Source organism: Drosophila montana, unplaced genomic scaffold (genome assembly GCF_035044405.1).
Source record: "Drosophila montana isolate Dmon_TW-CO22-7 unplaced genomic scaffold, ASM3504440v1 contig_3281_1, whole genome shotgun sequence".
Taxonomy (NCBI): domain Eukaryota; kingdom Metazoa; phylum Arthropoda; class Insecta; order Diptera; family Drosophilidae; genus Drosophila; species Drosophila montana.
Genome location: NW_026998165.1, coordinates 119,298 through 138,581, shown reverse-complemented (window position 1 = coordinate 138,581; position 19,284 = coordinate 119,298). Strand labels below are relative to the sequence as shown.

Genomic DNA, 19,284 nt, shown 5'->3' with positions numbered 1-19,284 from the left:
CGTGCTTTCGTTCAATATCAGCTAGTAAAGCAAAATCAGGGAATTCCCCGAATCCCCGAATTCCCAGAATGCTACTGAGGAATGTACCCGCGTATAATTACTAGGAATCACACTGCGACATACACATGTGCAGACAATGTACATACATACATAAACAAAAACAAAAAAAAGCAAAAACAAAAATACCAAAAAAAAAACACTACACTACTAGCTAAGCATGAAAAATTGCAGGGCCTACTAGAATTCTTGAGAATCGAGGAGTAGAGCACTTGGTAGAAATTCGTTTTATTTAAATTTGCTGCACAGCGACAAATAAGCTTGGTCTGCCTTTGGTATTTGAAAACAAACATGCTTGCATACATATTTACACAAATGCATACATACACCAACACACACACGCCCACACATACATACACATACACACCTATAGAATACTTCCATAGCTAGTACCTTATAAATTAATGAATACCAGAAAATCGAGAGGCTTTAATAATCATCGGACCCATTTATAGCAGCCACTTACAACCTCAATCACATATACATTTCAACCTCCTCGTTCTAGCATGAGTTGCATTTGTATTTGCATCTCTGTTGGCCACTTGGCTGAGCATCGTTTTTGGCCGCATTTGTTTGCCAACTGTTTATTGATATTTTATGCGCCATTTTGCGATGCAAAATTGCACTAATTGCATTTTAGGCACGTCCAACGGACACTCGACATTTGCATAGCATCGAATTGGCAATTTGATTGTTGCCAGACAACGAGCCATTAAAACAGATTCCAATTTTCAAACCCAAACAAAAAAGGATGAAAATTATATGTTTTCTGCTTGTGATACCCTTGAATGTGTTAAATAAGGTAGTTGGGTAAGTTGTGTGATTTAAAGTTAGAATAAGGCTTCGCTAGCTTTTACAAGAATTTAAGTTTATCATAAAGTTTTGAACTATCCCCCCAATAAAAGAATGTAAGAAATATATATGTAATAAAAGTAAATTTATAGATATCCAAATTTTCATATAGATCGAAAGAGAAACAGAAGAGTTATCCTAGGATAGATAGATACATAAAAAGATATTGATAAGAAGCATCTGCTTGAAGCGTATTTGGATTTATGTACATATATGGCTATAACATCTTCAGCGCTGTGTATAGGGTATTTCCTAGTCGTGTAACACAATCATACTTTTTTTTTGCTGCCATATTGCTCGAAATTTAATTGAAACTTGTAAAGCTAATATCGATCGCTGAAGATTTGTGCCCAAAAAAATTTTTGAAAATTTTCTGTACGCAATATACACAACAGACAAGAGATTATTGCAAATGTTTGTTGTTATTGTTGTTGTTGCTTTTATTGTTTTTGTTGTTGTTGCTGATATTTGTGCCAAAGTGCAATTTGTTGTCAAGTTTTTGTTGGCATTTCTTTAAAGGCGCATAAATTTCACAAGTGGGACGGGCGGGGGTATAGGGACTGGCTCGAATGTCAAGTTTATTACGGACAAGGCAAGAATCTGTCAAGTTGTCGGCATGTCTAACAGAGGGGCGTGGCAGGGGCAACTTAAAATGGCAGCCAGATAAAAATTTGTGCAAATTTTTCAATCAGCTTGTGAGACGCTTGAGCCGTGTGTGCTTGTGAGTGTGTGTGTATGGGGTGGTGGGTGTCAACAAATCGTAGGTTTTGCGTTTGTCAAGCACTCATGACGACAATAACAACAACAACAACATCAAACAACATACAGCAGCCGATTGCAGTTCACACGCCAGCAAAGTGAGTCAAACCAAAGCCAAAGTTCAAACACAATTTCTCAAATATGCACGAGCATGTGCACTGCCCGACGTGTGCGTGTGGGTGTATTACTCTGTGTGTGTGTGTGTGCGTACCTTATGCGTTGCTCAGTCAGCTGCCTGGCACCTTTGAAATTGAATGGGCCGCTCTCATGCCGTAAAAGAAGATAAATGACACAAGTGAGCCATATCAGCCGCAGTCAGCAGCCCGACTCGGAACAGCCGATGCTGGCAAGCCAGAGGAACTGACACCGAAACACAGAAAGGTGACTGAGTTGATGAACGGGAGAAAGAGAGAGAGATAGAGAGAGAGAGAGGGAGTGGGATGGGGAGCGTGGGCAGAGCAACCTAGGTTAGACTCACGCTGCCATCTTGAGGCCTGCAGTTGTCAGGACAATTGGAAGGGAAACAGAACAGACGCCTGTCCTGCTGCATCTACTGCATCTTCTGCAGTTTCTGCTCCCGTGTCCTGGTCAGCTTTGCATTTGATTAAAAACGGATAGCTGCTCTGATGTATCGCACATGGACTCTGTCTGTGTGCGGCGCGATTGCAGCATTGGGATAACACCTTCAACTTTGTGCCACATCAAAGAATATATGATAATTTAATATTTATGTGAATTGTGAAAATGTTGCAAAAGTTGCAAAATGCCTCAAAGACAACTCGTTATAAAAATGAATAAATAAAGAAAAAAATAAACTGAAAGAGGGACAGCAATTTCAGCATGGAAATGATGAGATTGCTAGTTGATTGCGAAATGCCCTGACAAAATATATGATAAAAGTATTTGATATAGATTATTATTGTAAACTAAAAATGTTTACAAAGATATAATTTAATGTACGAGCTTTAAATACAAAAACATAAATCTCGATAAATAAAACTGTTCATTCTAACTGACTAATGAACCTATGCCTGTTGAGCTCGAAAACTGAAAGTCTTATTGCCTAGAAGGAGCTTGGCAAATTTAATCCGCAAGTATTTAAGAATCTGGGAAAAAGGCTGTATGGGAAAAAAAATGAAAAAAAGTAATATATAATATATAGTTTAGACGGCTTAAGGTCCAGGTCTTGATCATAATAATATAAAAATAGACTATAATAAAAAATAACTTTGTATTAACAATAACTTATTCAAATATTTAATTATTTAGCAATATATCTCGGCTGTGATCGACAAGCATCTTGAGAGCGATTATCGATCGAAACTGATCAAAATATTTATGATTTAGAAGATATTTTGTATCTGAAGAGAACAACTTATTTGTTGGCTGTATATTTGTATACGTTTTCCTTTTACTTATCTGATTTATTTAAATATTTTCACCAGTCATTTACATTAAATGTCTTACAAGCCCTACATGTGTATCAAAGGAACTCACTGTGTTACGTTTTTGGGCGAGTTTGGCCCGAGAGCGGTCCGGGTCGGTTTTGCTAGCTTGGGGTAGCTGGCGTCCTCGCTGAGAACGTCATACAGAGAAGTAAACACGCGATGCGATGCGCCCGGCTTGACAGTGGGCATGGCAATTTATTACTTTTGTTGGATGTCGTGTGTCCGGGTGTCGGCTATTCTTCTTCTTTTTTTTTGAGTGCAATGGCGAGGTCGCTTCCAAGTGCGAATCCATTGCGCATTAAATTTGGCGGCGTTGGTGGCTACGTTGGCATCGCCTGGCATCTCCGGCCATCCAGCATAAAACTGACAAAAGTTGCGCCAAGGCAAAAGTTGCCGGCAACAATGTCCAATACTTCAGCATATAAAAATTATACGTACCAAAAAAAAAAACATAAAGGAAGGCAAGCAAAAAATGTATGCGAAATAAATGCCAACGCATGGCTGAAGCGCTTGGGGCCAGCATTCATATATTTTCCCATATATGTAGGTGAGCAAGTGGAAATATATAGTTTTTAATATGCATAAATTGCACTTATTTTATTTCGTTTAATTTTTAAGCAAGCGACTGACATCAGTTAACTTAACATTGCCGGCTTCTGGTCGACAGTTGAATACGCTGCTTAAAGTTTAATGACACTAGCTGAAATTGAATTGAACAGAAGAGTGTGAGAAAGTGAAAGTCAAGAGCAGCAAACTCTAGCTAGCTTTTCAGCCTTTAGCTTTAATTTTCATAAAGTATAACATTTTCTTTAAATAAAAGCTAGCATGTTCGCATTGAAGAGCACATTAAACTTAAGCTCATTGAGTTATTTGAACTGGAATTTCTTTTAAATGTTAACACATTACCTCATGAGCTGTTAGCTATAGCTATAAGCTATAAGCTTAATTCATTTGTTATTTTACTTACCACATTTAAGCTCAATAATTAAAATAATAGCATTAATAATAATTATTTTAAACAGTCGGCTACACTTAAGCTTTAAGATTCTTGTATGTTGTCATTTATCAATGGAGCAAACAAAGCTTTTATGTTAACAGACTTGAGCTTTATTTGTAGCTTAGCTATAAATAAATAATTATTTAAGCTTTAATGTGCTATAAAACTTATAATTAAAACTTTGATTAAGTATTAAACATTTTTTGATGGCTCTCTAGAGTCAAGCCGATTTTAAGTATAGCAATAGCCCAGATTCTGGTATTTAAAAGCCATTTGCAGCTGGCGTCATTTTAATGCCCAAGGCTTGTTAAGTGCAACAAAAGTTACTCGAGGCATATCAAAAAACTCAAACTGTGGCGCTTAAGTCATGTGACCATGGACGTTATGCGATTTTTACAAAGAACAACAATGTATATATATATATATATATCTCCATGAATTTTCAGCAACAGCAGCTGAAATGAAAAAGCAAATCTGACAAAAGTTAAGAAGTAAAGCGGCTTGTGCCCCGTGTCCGAAATACGATGGCTCCTGGTGACAGCGCTTGGTGAAGTGCCTGTCACTTTGCCCCCCCCCCCCCCCCCTTCACTCTCCATCATCGTTTTTCATGTGAGTATGTATGTGTGTGTGTGGCAGGTACTGCCGCGCAACGCTGAAAGTTGTCAATGTTATTAGCGACACATGAAACGCAACCGGAAACCGCCCCGTCCGATGAGAGTCAGCGAGGTTTTATGTAACTCTCAAACAAATTGCTGGAAATACTTGCCCAGCCCCCTCCAGAAATGCGCCCTAATTGAGCCCGCTGAAGCTAACTTTTTGTATGTGGAAGTCGATTCACTTGGAGACCAAACAACATTTTCATTTACTGCCAAGCGAACATGGAGCAAACGTGAAACAGCTTCATCGACTATTTGTACACTGAGTCTTAGTGCCAGTTGGCACAGTCGACATGAGCTACTTTGCCAGGCCAGGAGGAGCCTTGTATTTACTGATTGTGTAACAAATATTGACAAGGACAAGCTGAACTGGCCTAAAACAGTGCTCGGACTCGGTTGTTGTCCAGAGGGACATTTGTGCCATATCATGTTCCATGTTGACGCACCAGCACAAAAGCTGGAATTATATTTAAAAGTTTGCAGTGTTCGTTTTTTTGTTTTGTTTTTTTTTTTTTGATTTTCTTTTTTTCCACTCTACAGCTCTGCCTTGCTGGTCTATTCATGTGGGCTGGCACGTTATTTACTTTTGTGGTCATTGTGCAGCGTTCGGGGGCCTCGACAATCCCCAAAGTTATAATTCTTAAAGTTTTTATCTGTCGCACACACACACGCTTCCTGTGGGTCTCTGTGTGTGTGTGCCTGTTTAAATGGGCGTGTACGTAATATTAAAATTGTTTAGATAGATTTAATAGCTGCGCTTCGCATATTTTTGCATATTTATGATTTGTGAACAACAAAAAAGCAACAACAACAGCATAAGCTGCAATTTTCGCTGTCTATTTTCATTTAGAATTCGTTTAATTTTCATTAATGAAGCGCTAATGAAAATCTTGATGCGCCACAGTTAATAATAAACTTGGGCCGAGCGACCCCGGGGAATTGGAAAAGAAATTCCAATGACTTTTGGGTATATTCAATTTTAATTAAGTGCCCGAATGCTGTCTGACTGACTGACTGACTGGCAGGCGGGCAGGCCGGCCAGCTCGGAGCCTACATTTTGGCGATTTATGTGCAACAACAAAATGACAATTTGTTAGGCTAATGATGCCATTTTTCGCAGCAAATTACCTGACCATGGGCGGCGCTCATCTAACAAGCAAATAAACAAACAAACTGCCAACGCAAACACACACAACCCTAGGCATGTGTGTTTATATAGCATTCGGGCCGACTTGATTCAGTGATGTGTCACTCGAACTAGTTCCTTTGCCCCAACTCCAAATGCCCTTGTTTTGATTGAAAGAACAGAATGAAACACATAGAAAGTATTAATGTTAGTTTAAGTTCAAGATCTTTGTTATAATTAGTTATTAAGTGCCCTCTGGAAAGATTTATTTTATGAATTAAAGTCTTAAATGTTTTTTATTTGAATTTTCTATTTAACTAGTTCCTTTGCTTGAAGAGTGAATTGTTTTTTATTTCGACTTGAGCTTATTTTCTATGTAAGCATTAAAGTTTTGAATTTTTAATGATGAGCATTTAGTATATAAACGATATTATTTGCTGCCTTAATCTAAAGACCTAAAGACCGCTCCAGTGGAACTAGTTCTTTTGATTTTGAATGAATTTTGTCAACTCAAAGTTCTTTGGGAATAATAGTTATTATGTGTCCTCTCTGTAGTTTAAAAGATGCTTTTCAAGGATTAAAGCTCTAAATGTTTTTCTGGTTAACTGTAGTTCCTACGCTGCTTCATTTAATGTGTATTTTCTATAGAACTAGTTCTTTTGATTCAATCGTTCAAATCTGTGCATTAAAGCTGAATTCTTTGTGAAAAATAAGTTTTATGTTTCTGTCTCGGGGGAATCCCTTTATAGATTGAAACTCTTAATGTTATTATATTTTATTATAAAAACAGCCAAGAAATTGTATTTAACTTCGCGCATAAAACAGAGCTTTATACAAAAAATGATTAACTAGAGCTCTTGAGTTTCGACTAATAAATATTTCCTGTTTCAAATTGAGCTAGTTCCCGTAATGGAACCGTAATGACCAGCATTCGGGATATTCCGTATACGTGTAGTGGGCCAGCAAGCTGTGTGCCAAGTCAGCAAAAATGGTTTTGCTTACACAAATACTTACCTGTCATAAAAGCAAAGTACTTTAATGCTTGGGACTGGCTTTGACTGTGACTTTGACCACGCCAGCAGATGGAGGAAATCGCTCAGAAGTGAAGTTTTTGGTCAGCTCCGTTTTGGGTATTTGAGGTAAGCTGAACAAATTTCATTTTAATTAGCGCTACGTTGCACTATGCAAGCAATTCGAAATCAGCGCAACTGTTGCCAGCAATAGAATCCCCAACCGAAAGTCTATTAAGCATTGCAAAGCCAAAATGGCAGCGTAACAGGGATTTAATGCCAATAAACGGCGTGTGTGGCATGCAGACAAATATACAGATAGATAGACAGAAACCGAATGGGAGCACTTGTATCTAAGCTAACCAAGCAGAATCAACAGACACCCAACAACAAGCGAACGAACCGAACCGACTCTCTATACTTGACAGTGGAGATCAGGAGTAATCACCATGCCACAAATGCTGTTGCATGCAACGTGGCTGGTGGAACGCTTGCAAATCGCAGCTAAAGTGCAACATGCCAATGCACATGATGTGTTTAATGGTTAAATTGTTGCTAATTCCATTAGCCGTCTGCTGGCTGCATTCTGTGGCCAAAGTGTTGCAATGCCGCCAGCAACAGCAGCAGCACCAGCAACAACAATTACAGCTTCGACACCGCCGAAATACGACCCGCTGGCAAATGGAACGTGCGCTAATTAATGTTGCGCTGAGGCAATGTTGGCACCAACGGATACCGCCTACACCTCCAGACCTTCCCTTCCCTTGCCAATGGTCCTCCTCAGCAGCTGTAGCTGTACAACAAATTGGCACATTGTTTGCCCTCTCAACTGGTTTGTCAAACTAGTTTTTGGCTGGGGGCGTGCGATTGCTATTGAATCTGGCTAAATAGTTAAGTACCTCGTTGTGTTTAGGCCAACAAAATTAGCCACAATTAAACTTAAGACTGGGCTTAAATTATTAACCAAGTCAACAGGGCCACACGGAATCCAGAAAAGCTGGCAAAATATATTCTTGCCATGGAGCTATGGATTCTAATAGCAGCAAGGAAGAACTGGCCGAGTTTGGTTAAGACATATTTAAGGACTTTTTTATACAAAAACTTAAATATACTAATTAATTTTCGACTGAATATATGGAGCGTAGTGCAACTTGTATCTTTCTCTTCATTATTCTCTTCATTATTTGGACCAATCGTTTTTCTATCAGTATATGAGTATTTGCTTGAGCCCTGTTGATACTGATAAAAAATATATATACTTTATAGATTTGGACACGTCTTCTTCCATATAATTCTTAAGAGCTGAGGTTTCAACTTCTAATTGTATAAAAGATCACATTAATTTTGTCAATTCGCCTAATTTAAAGTGAACTTGAAGAGGAAATTTAATCGGCGTTCGAATGGGGCACTCATCTAAATTTATCGGCACGCATTTCCTCTCATTTCCACGTCGCTTGGCAAACAAATGCGAGCGGTATGCAAAGGCATTAAATTTGTTTAGTAAATATGCAAAATACATATACGCGTTAGAGAGCCGCATACAGATGAGAATAACGCAACGGCGGCGGTGGGTTGGGGCTTAGGGTAAGGAGGCGCAGCTCGTTCAGTTAACGCGCCGTCGCGTCGTAGTTGCCACTTTTCTATTTATTTGGCCATTAACGCTCATTTGTGGTTATCAGGTAAATTGGATAAAAGCCAACGTAGCATGAAGCCAGCCACATGCCAGGTACAAACAGCCAGCAGGCAGCACTGACAGGAGCACCTCTGGCTGTGCCTGCCACACCGTCTGCGGCTGTGGCATGTCCCCGCTCACAGGTGTCGGGTGTCGGGTGTAGGCTGCTGCTGCTGCTGCGGCTTATCTTCAAGTGTTGTTGCAACATGAAATGAAGGCTTTGCCTCAGACGCAAACAGTTTTCGGGCTATATTCATTTTGTTGCGCGCTAACTGCGCCAGTCATTAACTTTTTATGGTGTGCCATGTCGCTCTCTCTCGCTCTGACCCACATATAGCGCTCTCTTTCGCCTTTTTTGTGGCCAAAAAGCACTGCATTTACATTCAAATCGAATACAAATATTTGCGGTTCTTTCGGGCAGCATTTGTTTTAGCCACAATTTGTTTAGACTAATAAATAAAATGGCGACGATGGCGTCATAAAATTTAATTTTCATCCCAGCACACACACAAATTCACAAAAAATACATGCATTTTTATTTCTTTATGCATTTTGGACGGCACCAGAATAAAATATAAACGAATAAAAAACGAAATTTAAATGCGCCATATTGCAAGCTCAAATGAAATTTTGTGGCTTGTTGCAAAACAAGGGCAACAAAATACACGCAAAAAAAAACCTCACTAAATGCAAAGTAAATAAAAATAATTTCGTTTGCATGTGAAAACATACCCTGTATTTTAATCTAACAAAAATTTGCAATAAGTAATGGGAAGAATAAATCTCAATTCAATTTTTGACTGAAGTCTTCAAAATCTGTTTCTTTATGCCCAAAAGTATGCTATGAAAATTTTCGAGTAAATTAATAAAATAGTAAGCTATTGAAATTGTTGCAAAGTTCTCCCTATACCTTTAAGATTGTCGAATTAAGGTTTTTGTTCATTCTAAGCAATATAAGTGTTAATATATTTTAAATGGAGATACATTCTACCCAAAGCTACGAGAATATGCACAGTTTAACACTTCGGTACAGGATATTTTAAGAGGTAGCGCCTGCAAGAGAACTGAAAAGCACACACACACACTCGCACACACACACAGCCACAAACATGCACTCATATGAATATGTATTTGTATCCACAGTTGCATTGGCGACGCGTCCACTGCATGCGGTCGCTCAATATGAAAATACTTCCACATAGCATAAAGTCCACCGGTTTTGACACAGTTCAGGTTCGCAGCGTTATTTGGTGAAAGAGTGTAGAGGGGGTAGGGGGGTGGGGCTTGAGGGGTATATGGGTTGGGTTGTCGCCTTGGTGTCAGTTGGTCTGCGGTTGGTTTGCGCTAAATTAAATTTCGGTACATTGTGACCCCAAAAGTACACCACACACACACACACACACACGCACACATACACGCCCAGACACGTTTCATAATGCGCAAAGTATCGCCAAAATGTTGTGTTCGTGTGTGTGTGTGTGTTTGTGGCATTGAAATTCGAATTTTATTTTTGCACTTTTACATATCTCAAATCAACATCACCATTCAAATAGATTCCCAAGCCGGAGTCGGAGCTGAGGGGCAATTTTGCAGTCTGCTCGATTTTGTATTCGGCTAAAATGCGCAGCACAGCCATTTTAACATTTAGTAAACCCACTCGCATGCCTGAAAAAATGGAGAAAATATAGTAGATTTACAAATTGTCGAAATCCATAAAAGATAAGTAACTGCTCTGATATTATTTATGTTTTGCGCATGGCAAAGATTCAATTTGAAAGCGATATTTTCTATCGTAAGCAGTTCGAAAGGGAGTAAGATTATAAAATCGATAAATATCGATCAAGCCAAGGTTCCATACTAAGATATATCTCGCTGCTCGGATAATAAAAATATACAGAAAACAAGATAGAGCTGATATCATCAGCAGGCCGAAGATTAAATACCCTTATAGACATACGGCTTACAGTCTGGCAGGTATGTGAGGAGACTTTTTGAGAACTCACCCAGACAAATCCTGGGTCCATCGCCAAAGGGCAACAGGCAACCGCGCTTGGTAAACTCACTGACAGCCACGCTATCAAATCGTTCGGGCCTGAACTCATCGGGCTGAGGAAAATAGGTTTCATCGTGATGCAGGTGATATGTGGGGATTGTCACAGTGGTGCCCGGTTCCACCTCCAAAATCTTGTCATTGCCCAAATCCATTGTTGTGGGCCTTGTGCAGATCTTGATAAAGAAACCAATCACACTCGTCATACGCATCGATTCTACAAGCAATTTTGTTTTAATCAATAAAACAAAACGTAAATAAGCAATGATTATGTGGTTCCCATACCGTTCACACACTGATCGAGATAAGGTAGAGCATTTAGCTGTTCGTAGCTAATGTTCTTATCGACAGCGAGGGCATCCAAGATTTCGGCGCGTAGTTTTTCCTGTTGCTCTTGATACGCGCCCAACTATAATAATAAAAAAAAGAATCATTAAAATATATTCAGTCGGTTGTAACCAACTGCCCAATACTCTGCTCACAGTGTAATAAGAGCGTAAATAAAAAGAATCAATCGGCAAAAGTCTTCCAGATTATTGAGTTGATGACTCTCAAACTGTAAGGCCTTAGTTCCTATGAACTTTAAACTGTGACTAGGATAGGCCAATATACAGTTATACACCCAACAAAAAAAGGACAGCTTTACAGAGAGAAATAAGTCGGACTAAAATTTAGTTTGAACTAAGTATTTGCCTAAAGCCCATACTTGATATAAGTTAATACTACATTACTGGAATAAAATAATGAGACTGAGAATCTGCCAAGCCAATATACTCATTTAAAGCTTGCGAACAGAGTATACAGACATATACCCAACAAAAAAAGGATAGGTTTTGCGGAGAGAAATAAGTCGGACTAAAATTAAGTTCGTATAAACTCAAACTAGGTACTTGCCTAAAGCCCATACTTGATCAAAGTAATGAGAATGAGAATCTTCAAAGGCAATACTCTCATTTACAGCTTGCGAACAGAGTATACAAATGTTGTGAAATAGCTAATCAGATGAACATTACGAGAATCTTCCACTCACCGTATAGAGCATATGATAGAGCACAGCGGCCGAGGTCTCGAAGCCATCCATGAGCACAGTTAGTGCATGTCCGACCATGTCATCGTAGCTGGCGCCCTTCTCCTTTAGCTGCAGCAAATGGGCCAGATAATCGGAGCGTTCGGCGCCGCTGCCACTTAGCCGCAGCTTGGCCGCATCCCGGGTGAGTTTTAGGTAGAACTCATTCGATTTCTGTGTGAAGAAGCGCATGCGAAATAGTCTGCGTACTATGGGCGCAATTGGAGTTTGGTTGAAGCGCGTTATGCAGTGAAAGGCGTGACTGACCCACTCCATGGAGAACTGCTGGAACTGGCTGATCTCGTTGATGCCGCCGCTCAGCGAGCCCACATCAATGCCCCAGATGAAATCGCCCATGGCTTGAGCCGTATAACGATAGCATAGCTGCAATCGTTAAATTATAATTGATCAAAAGGGTTTTTCCGATTTGGAACCCAGCTACCCACATCTCTGGTCTCGATGATATTGTTGTCACGCTCCTTGATGTATCTCTGTATATAGTTCAAAAGCCTTTCACCCGTTTGCTCCCAGATGGCAAAAGCCTGCTTCAGCTTGTTGGACGTAAGCCCAGCTCCACCGTCTGTGCGTCGTTTCTTCCACTCGTCGCCCGCACTGAAGAAAGGATTACGTGCCACATATTTGTCATAGTCCTTGGAGTGTGCCACATAGCTGCTCGTCACCGTGTCCCTATAATCACTGAAATTCGTAACCAACACCTCGTGCGCCAGTTGCGGATCGAGCACCAGAATTTGCGGCTGTCGCGTCAAAAATGTGCCCACAGCGCGTTGTTTGCCCTTGTATTTGCTAAACGAAATGGAATAACAATGTTATTACAATAAATAATAATTACTAAAAGGGATCAAACTTCCGTGGGGTAGCAGATCCGTTTAAACCTACTTGTAGATCCTGCCCAGATCCCCAATGAAATTGCTGCCTCCACCAAACAGACCCGGATAGCTGCCCAGCAGCGTCAGCGGCTTGGCTGTGACCAATCCTCGCTTGTCCCAATAGCCATGATACCAGGTCAGGTAGAGGTAAACCAACGCAAAGGCGACATGCACGAAGCCCAGCAGCAACGCAATCAGTGTCCACATGTCAGCAGCACGTAGAACAAATCGAAACCGCGTTCGTTTGCCAACTGTTTGCTCAGCGCGCCGATTTAAGCCCATTTGAGCGACAGTCGCTGATAATGGGAATAATCATTATACGGTAGCCTACCATTATCTCAATAAATCTGTTGACGATCACTCGAGGTGCGTCTGGCTCCCAATAACACTTATATAAGGGCTATTGCAATTTTTTGAAGTTTGTGCAGCTAAAAATTAACTCTAAGCAAATGTTGTACTGTTAACGTTTCTCCCGTTAATTCCTTTTTTTTAATTTCTCAAATCGATAAATATCGATTTTTATCCACGACAACAATAATTATATTAGGGTACTTCCAATAGTCTAACGTTTGTACTGTGCAATATATATTAAGAAATCTAGAATCCAAAATCCACTTTCTTTAAGTATTTGCTTTTCTTTAAATTTTCTGATCCTTCAACGTTTTTCCCCTTACTACCCTTTTTCCAAATCGATATATATATCGATTTTCATCTACGGTTTTTTTATAACATTTGAGTGTCTCAAACGATTATAGACTTTGGCTGCCAACCCTGAACCCAAAAAGGAACAAATATATGTAAAATAGGTATATTTTTAGCTTTTCATGCATCTACAGAGTATCTCAGAGTCAGTCACTTTCGACTGTTAATTCATTGAATTTAATCATTCATCTAACAATTTGTATTACCCAGATTAACAGAACTCTGTTAGATAACATCTTAACATAACAGCGCTGTTATTTTCGTTGTTCTATTTCTGTTCTGTGTGGAAAAAAACTTTGAGTATTCCGTGTGTACATTTTTCATATCATGTTTATTATTTCATAATTTCATCGGGTAGCCTTCAATCAACGCTTGGTCATCGAACTTGGATGCTGTGGGATCTTTAATGATAATATGTACTTTATAAAGCTTCAATAACAGCGATCGATTGCAATGTCAAGCGGCCATAATAAATCCGAGTCTGAATCGGGTTGGAACAGGTTTTCGAGCTGGGAAGATCTTTCCAGCCCGAAAGATAACCCATGACATTTGATTAAAGATCAAAATATTTATATTTATATAACAAATATACCCCATAAGTAAGTAAGGGGCATCATTTAATAAACAACAATTGAATTTTTGCACTCACTTATAATCATTTCTAAATACTTTTCAAGTCTCGACACATGCGATAAGTACACATGATTCGCGTTGTAATAGTAGCTAGGTAGACTCTATTGTAAAAATCGTCGATACTCCAAATTGATATCACCTTGGAGTACGACACCAAAACCAGAATCTCCGGCTGTTTTAATCTTCTTCTTGCTCCGCACAACTTGATAGTTACTGATAATGTGAAACAGCGCCGATTTGAGTGTGAGCAGAGCGAGACGCATGCCTAGATAAAGTTGGGGAATTTTAGATAAAATATATCAATATATAAAACTGATATTTGAACCGATTTTGTTACCCATGCAAATGCGCGGACCATCGCTGAAGGGCAACAAAATACCCTGTCGCACGAGATTATGATGCTCGGCATTGTCAAAGCGTTCGGGCTTAAATGCCTCCGGTTCGGGAAAGTATTTCGGATCATGATGGAATTGATAGTTGGGTATCATAATGGTCATGCCCTGCTCCACCTCCACACGCTTGAACTCATTCAGCTGGATGTTCGTGGGATGCGTGCAGACTTTTGTGTACTGTGGTATCAAGCTGCTCAGCCGCAAGGATTCTGGAGAGAACGAAATCAAAGTGAGCTCTCCAAAGGAATGAATACGCCCAATACGAACCGTAAATAACCTGCTCCAGATAGGGCAAGTCACACAGCTTATCAAAGTCCAGAGTTTTAGTCTTTGTCGCATTGTTGAGGAACTCCGTGCGCAGCTTTTGCTGGGCCGCCGGATACTCCGACAGCTGCGATGATGTGACTTAGGGCATGAGTCAAGAACAAACACTTGCACTTACTCACATAATAAAGGGCGTGCATCAAAGCCGATCCAGTTGTATCATAACCATCCAGCATAACCGTCAGAGCATGTCCCACCAGATCATCGTGCGTGGCATTTTTCTCCTCGCGCAGCCTCAGCAGATGCGACAAATAATCGATGCGTTCCACCTCGTAGCCGGTCTTCAAGCGCAGCTCAATGGACTCCTTGGTCAGTTTCGAAAAGAACTCGTCCGTATCCTTGGGATAGAAGCGCAAACGCAACAGCAAGCGACTAAATGGCGCTATTATCGACGCCATAAATATGGATATCATATAGAACGCATAACTCGTCCATTTGCTGGCCATTTCCTGCACCATATTGGGCAGACCCTGTTCGTCCGAGGTCAATGTGCCCGCATCGATGCCCCAAATAAAGTCACACATGACATCAGCTGTATAGCGAAAACAGAGCTGCAGATGAGGACATTTATGAGTACTTTACTGACGAGTTAGGAAACCGGGAAAAGTGGAAACCTTGATAGAAAAGAATAGCTTAAACAATTGATTCATTTTTAAAAGTTATAAAAATGGTTTTAACGAAATGAGGTAATCTTCGGCACGTCGAAGGCATCTTAATCTGGCAACATTATTCTTGCTCAAAATTCATGTAAAAATGGTACCCTTAAATATCCTATAGAGACATAGGTCAAAATTTCCCACTCCCATAACTCGGTCAAGTCTCATCAGCTTTCCACGAGGTTTGGCTTTTTGTTCAAGGTTTGAACTCTAGATCAATTTGGCATATAAGTCTAACAACACTATTTTTACTCAAAATTCATGTAAAACTGTTACCACCAAATATCCTATATAAGCATAGGTCAAAAATTCCCACCCCCATAACTCGGTCAAATATCATCCGATTTTCACGATGATTGGCTTTTTGGTCATGGTTTGAACTCTAGATCAATTTGGCATATAAATCTAACAACACTATTTTTACTCAAAATTCATGTAAAACTGTTACCACCAAATATCCTATATAAGCATAGGTCAAAAATTCCCACCCCCATAACTCGGTCAAATATCATCCGATTTTCACGATTTTTGGCTTTTTCATCGTGGTTTTGCCTCTTTATCAACTTGGCATCTAAATCTGGCAACATTATTTTTACTCGAAATTCATGTAAATATCAACCCTATATAGGCATAGGTCAAAATATCCCACCCCCATCAGTTGGTCAAATATCCTCCGATTTTCACGATGTTTGGCTTTTTGTTCATGGTTTTGCCTCTTTATCAACTTGGCATCTAAATCAGGCAACATTATTTTTACTCGAAATTCATGTAAATATTAACCCTATATAGGCATAGGTCAAAATTTCCCACCCCCATAACTCGGTCAAATCTTCTCCGATTTTCACGATGTTTGGCGTTTTGTTCATGGTTTTGCCTTTTTATCAATTTGGAATCTAAATCTGGCAACATTTTTTTTCACTCAAAATTCATGTAAGAATGGTACCCTCAAATATTCCATATAGGCATAGGTCAAAATTTCCCACCCAATAAGAATAGAATACCATCTAGCCATGTCTATGAACATTAAGAATTTTAGCAAATTGTGAAATTATGTATACTCTTTGAATTTTCTTACTCACATCCCTGGTTTCCAGTATATTGTTATGCATGTTCACGTGCTGGGCCATGTAGTTGGTCAGCTTCTTGCCGCTCTGCTCCCAAATGGCATAGCCCTGCTTGAGGCGATTCGCGGATAGGCCAGCCTGAGCCTCGGTGCGCAGCCGCCGCCAGGTATCGCCCGCTGCCCAGAACGGATTGCGTTTGGCGTACTTATCCCATTTGGCGTGCTGCATGTAGGAGCTGGTAAGGGAATCTCTATAGCAACGGAAATTCTCAACCAGCACCTCGTGCGCCAGCTGCGGATCGAGCACCAGAATTTGTGGTTGTCTTGTGACAAAAACGCCCACAGCTCGATGTTTTCCCTTGTACTTGCTAGTTGGAGGGAGGGAGGGAGGGAGGCATGTTTTTACGCCGTAGTATACCAAATGCCGTACTTACTTGTAGACACTCTGCACATCCTGGACCAGGTTGCGCTTGCGTGTGAGCAGTCCCGGATAGGTGCCCAGCAAGGTGAGCGGCTTGGCTGTGAGCAAGCCGCGTTTGCGCCAATATTTGTGATGCCAGGTGAGGTACAGGTAGACGGGCAGCAGCAGCAAATGGAGCAGCACAAGGATTAGGGTGATCAATATATACATGTTGCCACGCTTCGTATTGCGACAGCCCCAGCCGCCAGTTTTCAATTGATTTGAATGCGAATGCAAGTGCACATTTGACTCGAAATCATTTTTCGCAGGCAACATGCTGCTTTATCTCTGGCCTGCTCTCAGATTATGCGATCGATCCAAAAACAAATTCAAAGAAATATTATATACCTATGTATATTTGTGTAGTAAATACATTGACAACCTAATCTTACTCTAATATATTTAGACTCATTTCGAAGCATACAAGTTGCTTTTATGATAAGCGCTCATCTCCAAAAGTCTCGACAGGCTGAAGCGCCTGAATAAATATTAATTTTAGTTGGAAATTTAATAAATATAGTATTAAAATTAATATATTTTTATATGGAATTTTTTTTAAGGCCTTCATCTTGTATAGTAAATTGTAGTTGCAGATGGGAAGTATATTTATAAGAAAACTTGACAAGTTTTACTCTTTAAATATTTAATTTTTAAAACATTTAAAAATAGGTTATAGCTTATATATCTTAGTTAGCGTAAGTTTCAAGGAATCAGTCAGTGTTATTGTGCTGCGAGCTATATAAATAGGTAATTATTCATTTAAGCACAAATATTGCTATTAAGTTTGGATTGCTACTTCAATCTTATTGTTTATTTAATTTGATTATTGTCCTAAGACAGATTATAAACAAAAACCGATATAAAACAACTAGAAAAATAAAAAATTATAAAAGTATAGAATAGTATAGAAAAGTATAGCAAATTAAGATATTTAAGTTCTTTTTAAAAATATAAATAATATCAAGACAAGTTGTGCTTAAATATAAATAAATAGCCCCACTTAACGTACGACTATTTTATGTGTTTTGAAAGAACTAAAAGTAAATTACTTTAATATACTATAGTTTAATATATAATATGTATTTTGTATGTTTTTTATTTTGCAAATGACTTTCATATTATTCTTTTATTTACTATACCTTACTATACTTTTTATATAAAGTATATTAGTTATTTTTTCAGCCCAGTTCATTTTATATTCAAACGCTTTTAGAGTGTCTAATACTTTTAGCATTATGATTCCAATTTATAGACGCATCTAATTGCTGGAAGTTTGAATATTATTATACAGATTCAAATGCCCCTCGTCATATTTTATAGTTTTATTGTCTTCACTAATTGTTTTCCTTTTTCGTCTGTCTGCCGGGTTTCCTTGTTATCTTATCCATTCTCTCAGTCATTAATCATCTATAGTTCGGCTTGCACAACGATCAGTTGAGCAATAAACTTTCCATAAAATAAAACAAAAGATAATGAAATAGAATGAACAATATTATCGATTAGAATAAAATATATGTTGCATATAATATTAAATAGAATAGAAAATAATTGAATAGAATATAACTATAAATATAAATAAAAAAAATAAATAAAATTAAATAAAAATATAAAATAAAAATTCATATCAATATTAAATTGAAATAAATATAAATATCAAATTAAAGTAATAATAAATATAAATATAAAATAAAAATAAACAAAAATAAAAACAAATAGTAAAATAAATATAAATATAAAATAATATTAAAGAATAGCAATATTAATATAAAATCAAAATAATTATAAAAAAATATATATATATACAAGATAAAGTATATTGATAGAGATATTTTTAAAATGTTGTCCTTAAGTAGTTTAGGTGTGTTTAGGGATCGAACTCCCCCGAAAATAACCAATAATTTACTCAAATTTTTGTAAATAATTATCAGCTTAATGTGAGCTGCTTTGTTAAAAAGAAATAATAAGTCGGTCGAACTGAAGTGTTATATATATATATATATGTTATGTTCAGCTGATAGATAAGCACCATCTCGATGAGGTTTTGGGCGCACTCCAATGTTTTCCGCCAAACGCTGCTTATCAGTCAGGCGCCATACATCATGATGTAAAGTGGCAACAGATAAGCGATATATGGCAGATAGATAAATAAAATAAAATGAATAGGCAAAAAGCAGCACGAAAAATGCGAATCACAACTATTTAAATGGGCCTAGGGCCACAGACATTTTATCACGTCTATATAAACAAACAAATAAACGAACCAGCAAAGCGTTTCGTGTCTTATCGACATAGAGCTTTAATCCAATGTGGTGCTGGCTGCGGCGGTGGCTGCTTATCAGTTGGCTAATTTATAACCATATGACCGATAAAAAGTTTAATGGGAGCTGCGCCTGATAAACAAAAGGCTTTGTTATTTCTCATTTTAATAATTAAAAAGAAAACTATGCATATGTGTGTGTGTGTGTGTGTGTGTG

General features: G+C 38.6%; 2 protein-coding genes across 2 annotated transcripts; both read right to left on the bottom strand.

Annotated features, from left to right (window-relative positions):
• Positions 1–10,067: 10,067 nt before the first annotated feature.
• Positions 10,068–12,843, bottom strand: LOC135434184 (probable cytochrome P450 309a1). The gene is made up of 6 exons (XM_064690673.1): positions 12,591–12,843; positions 12,140–12,497; positions 11,658–12,077; positions 10,913–11,036; positions 10,581–10,844; positions 10,068–10,242 (listed from the first exon to the last, which is right to left on the bottom strand). The coding sequence occupies exons 1-6, from the start codon at positions 12,785–12,787 to the stop codon at positions 10,082–10,084; spliced, it is 1,524 nt and encodes a 507-aa protein (XP_064546743.1). The 5' UTR covers positions 12,788–12,843; the 3' UTR covers positions 10,068–10,081.
• A 925-nt stretch (positions 12,844–13,768) lies between these two features.
• On the bottom strand, positions 13,769–17,189 carry LOC135434201 (probable cytochrome P450 309a2). Its single transcript, XM_064690696.1, has 6 exons — positions 16,785–17,189; positions 16,367–16,718; positions 14,754–15,182; positions 14,575–14,698; positions 14,253–14,516; positions 13,769–14,180 (listed from the first exon to the last, which is right to left on the bottom strand). The coding sequence occupies exons 1-6, from the start codon at positions 17,084–17,086 to the stop codon at positions 14,017–14,019; spliced, it is 1,635 nt and encodes a 544-aa protein (XP_064546766.1). The 5' UTR covers positions 17,087–17,189; the 3' UTR covers positions 13,769–14,016.
• Between the last annotated feature and the right edge of the window lie 2,095 nt (positions 17,190–19,284).

Coding starts and splice junctions, on each gene's coding strand:
- LOC135434184 (XM_064690673.1), bottom strand. CDS start 12,787: ATGTGGACACTGATTGCGTTGCTGCTGGGCTTCGTGCATGTCGCCTTT. Junction 12,498..12,590: donor GATCTGGGCAGGATCTACAA/GTAGGTTTAAAC, acceptor CATTTCGTTTAG/CAAATACAAGGGCAAACAAC. Junction 10,845..10,912: donor TCTCGATCAGTGTGTGAACG/GTATGGGAACCA, acceptor AATTGCTTGTAG/AATCGATGCGTATGACGAGT.
- LOC135434201 (XM_064690696.1), bottom strand. CDS start 17,086: ATGTTGCCTGCGAAAAATGATTTCGAGTCAAATGTGCACTTGCATTCG. Junction 15,183..16,366: donor ATATACTGGAAACCAGGGAT/GTGAGTAAGAAA, acceptor CCTCATCTGCAG/CTCTGTTTTCGCTATACAGC. Junction 14,181..14,252: donor TGGTCCGCGCATTTGCATGG/GTAACAAAATCG, acceptor AACTTTATCTAG/GCATGCGTCTCGCTCTGCTC.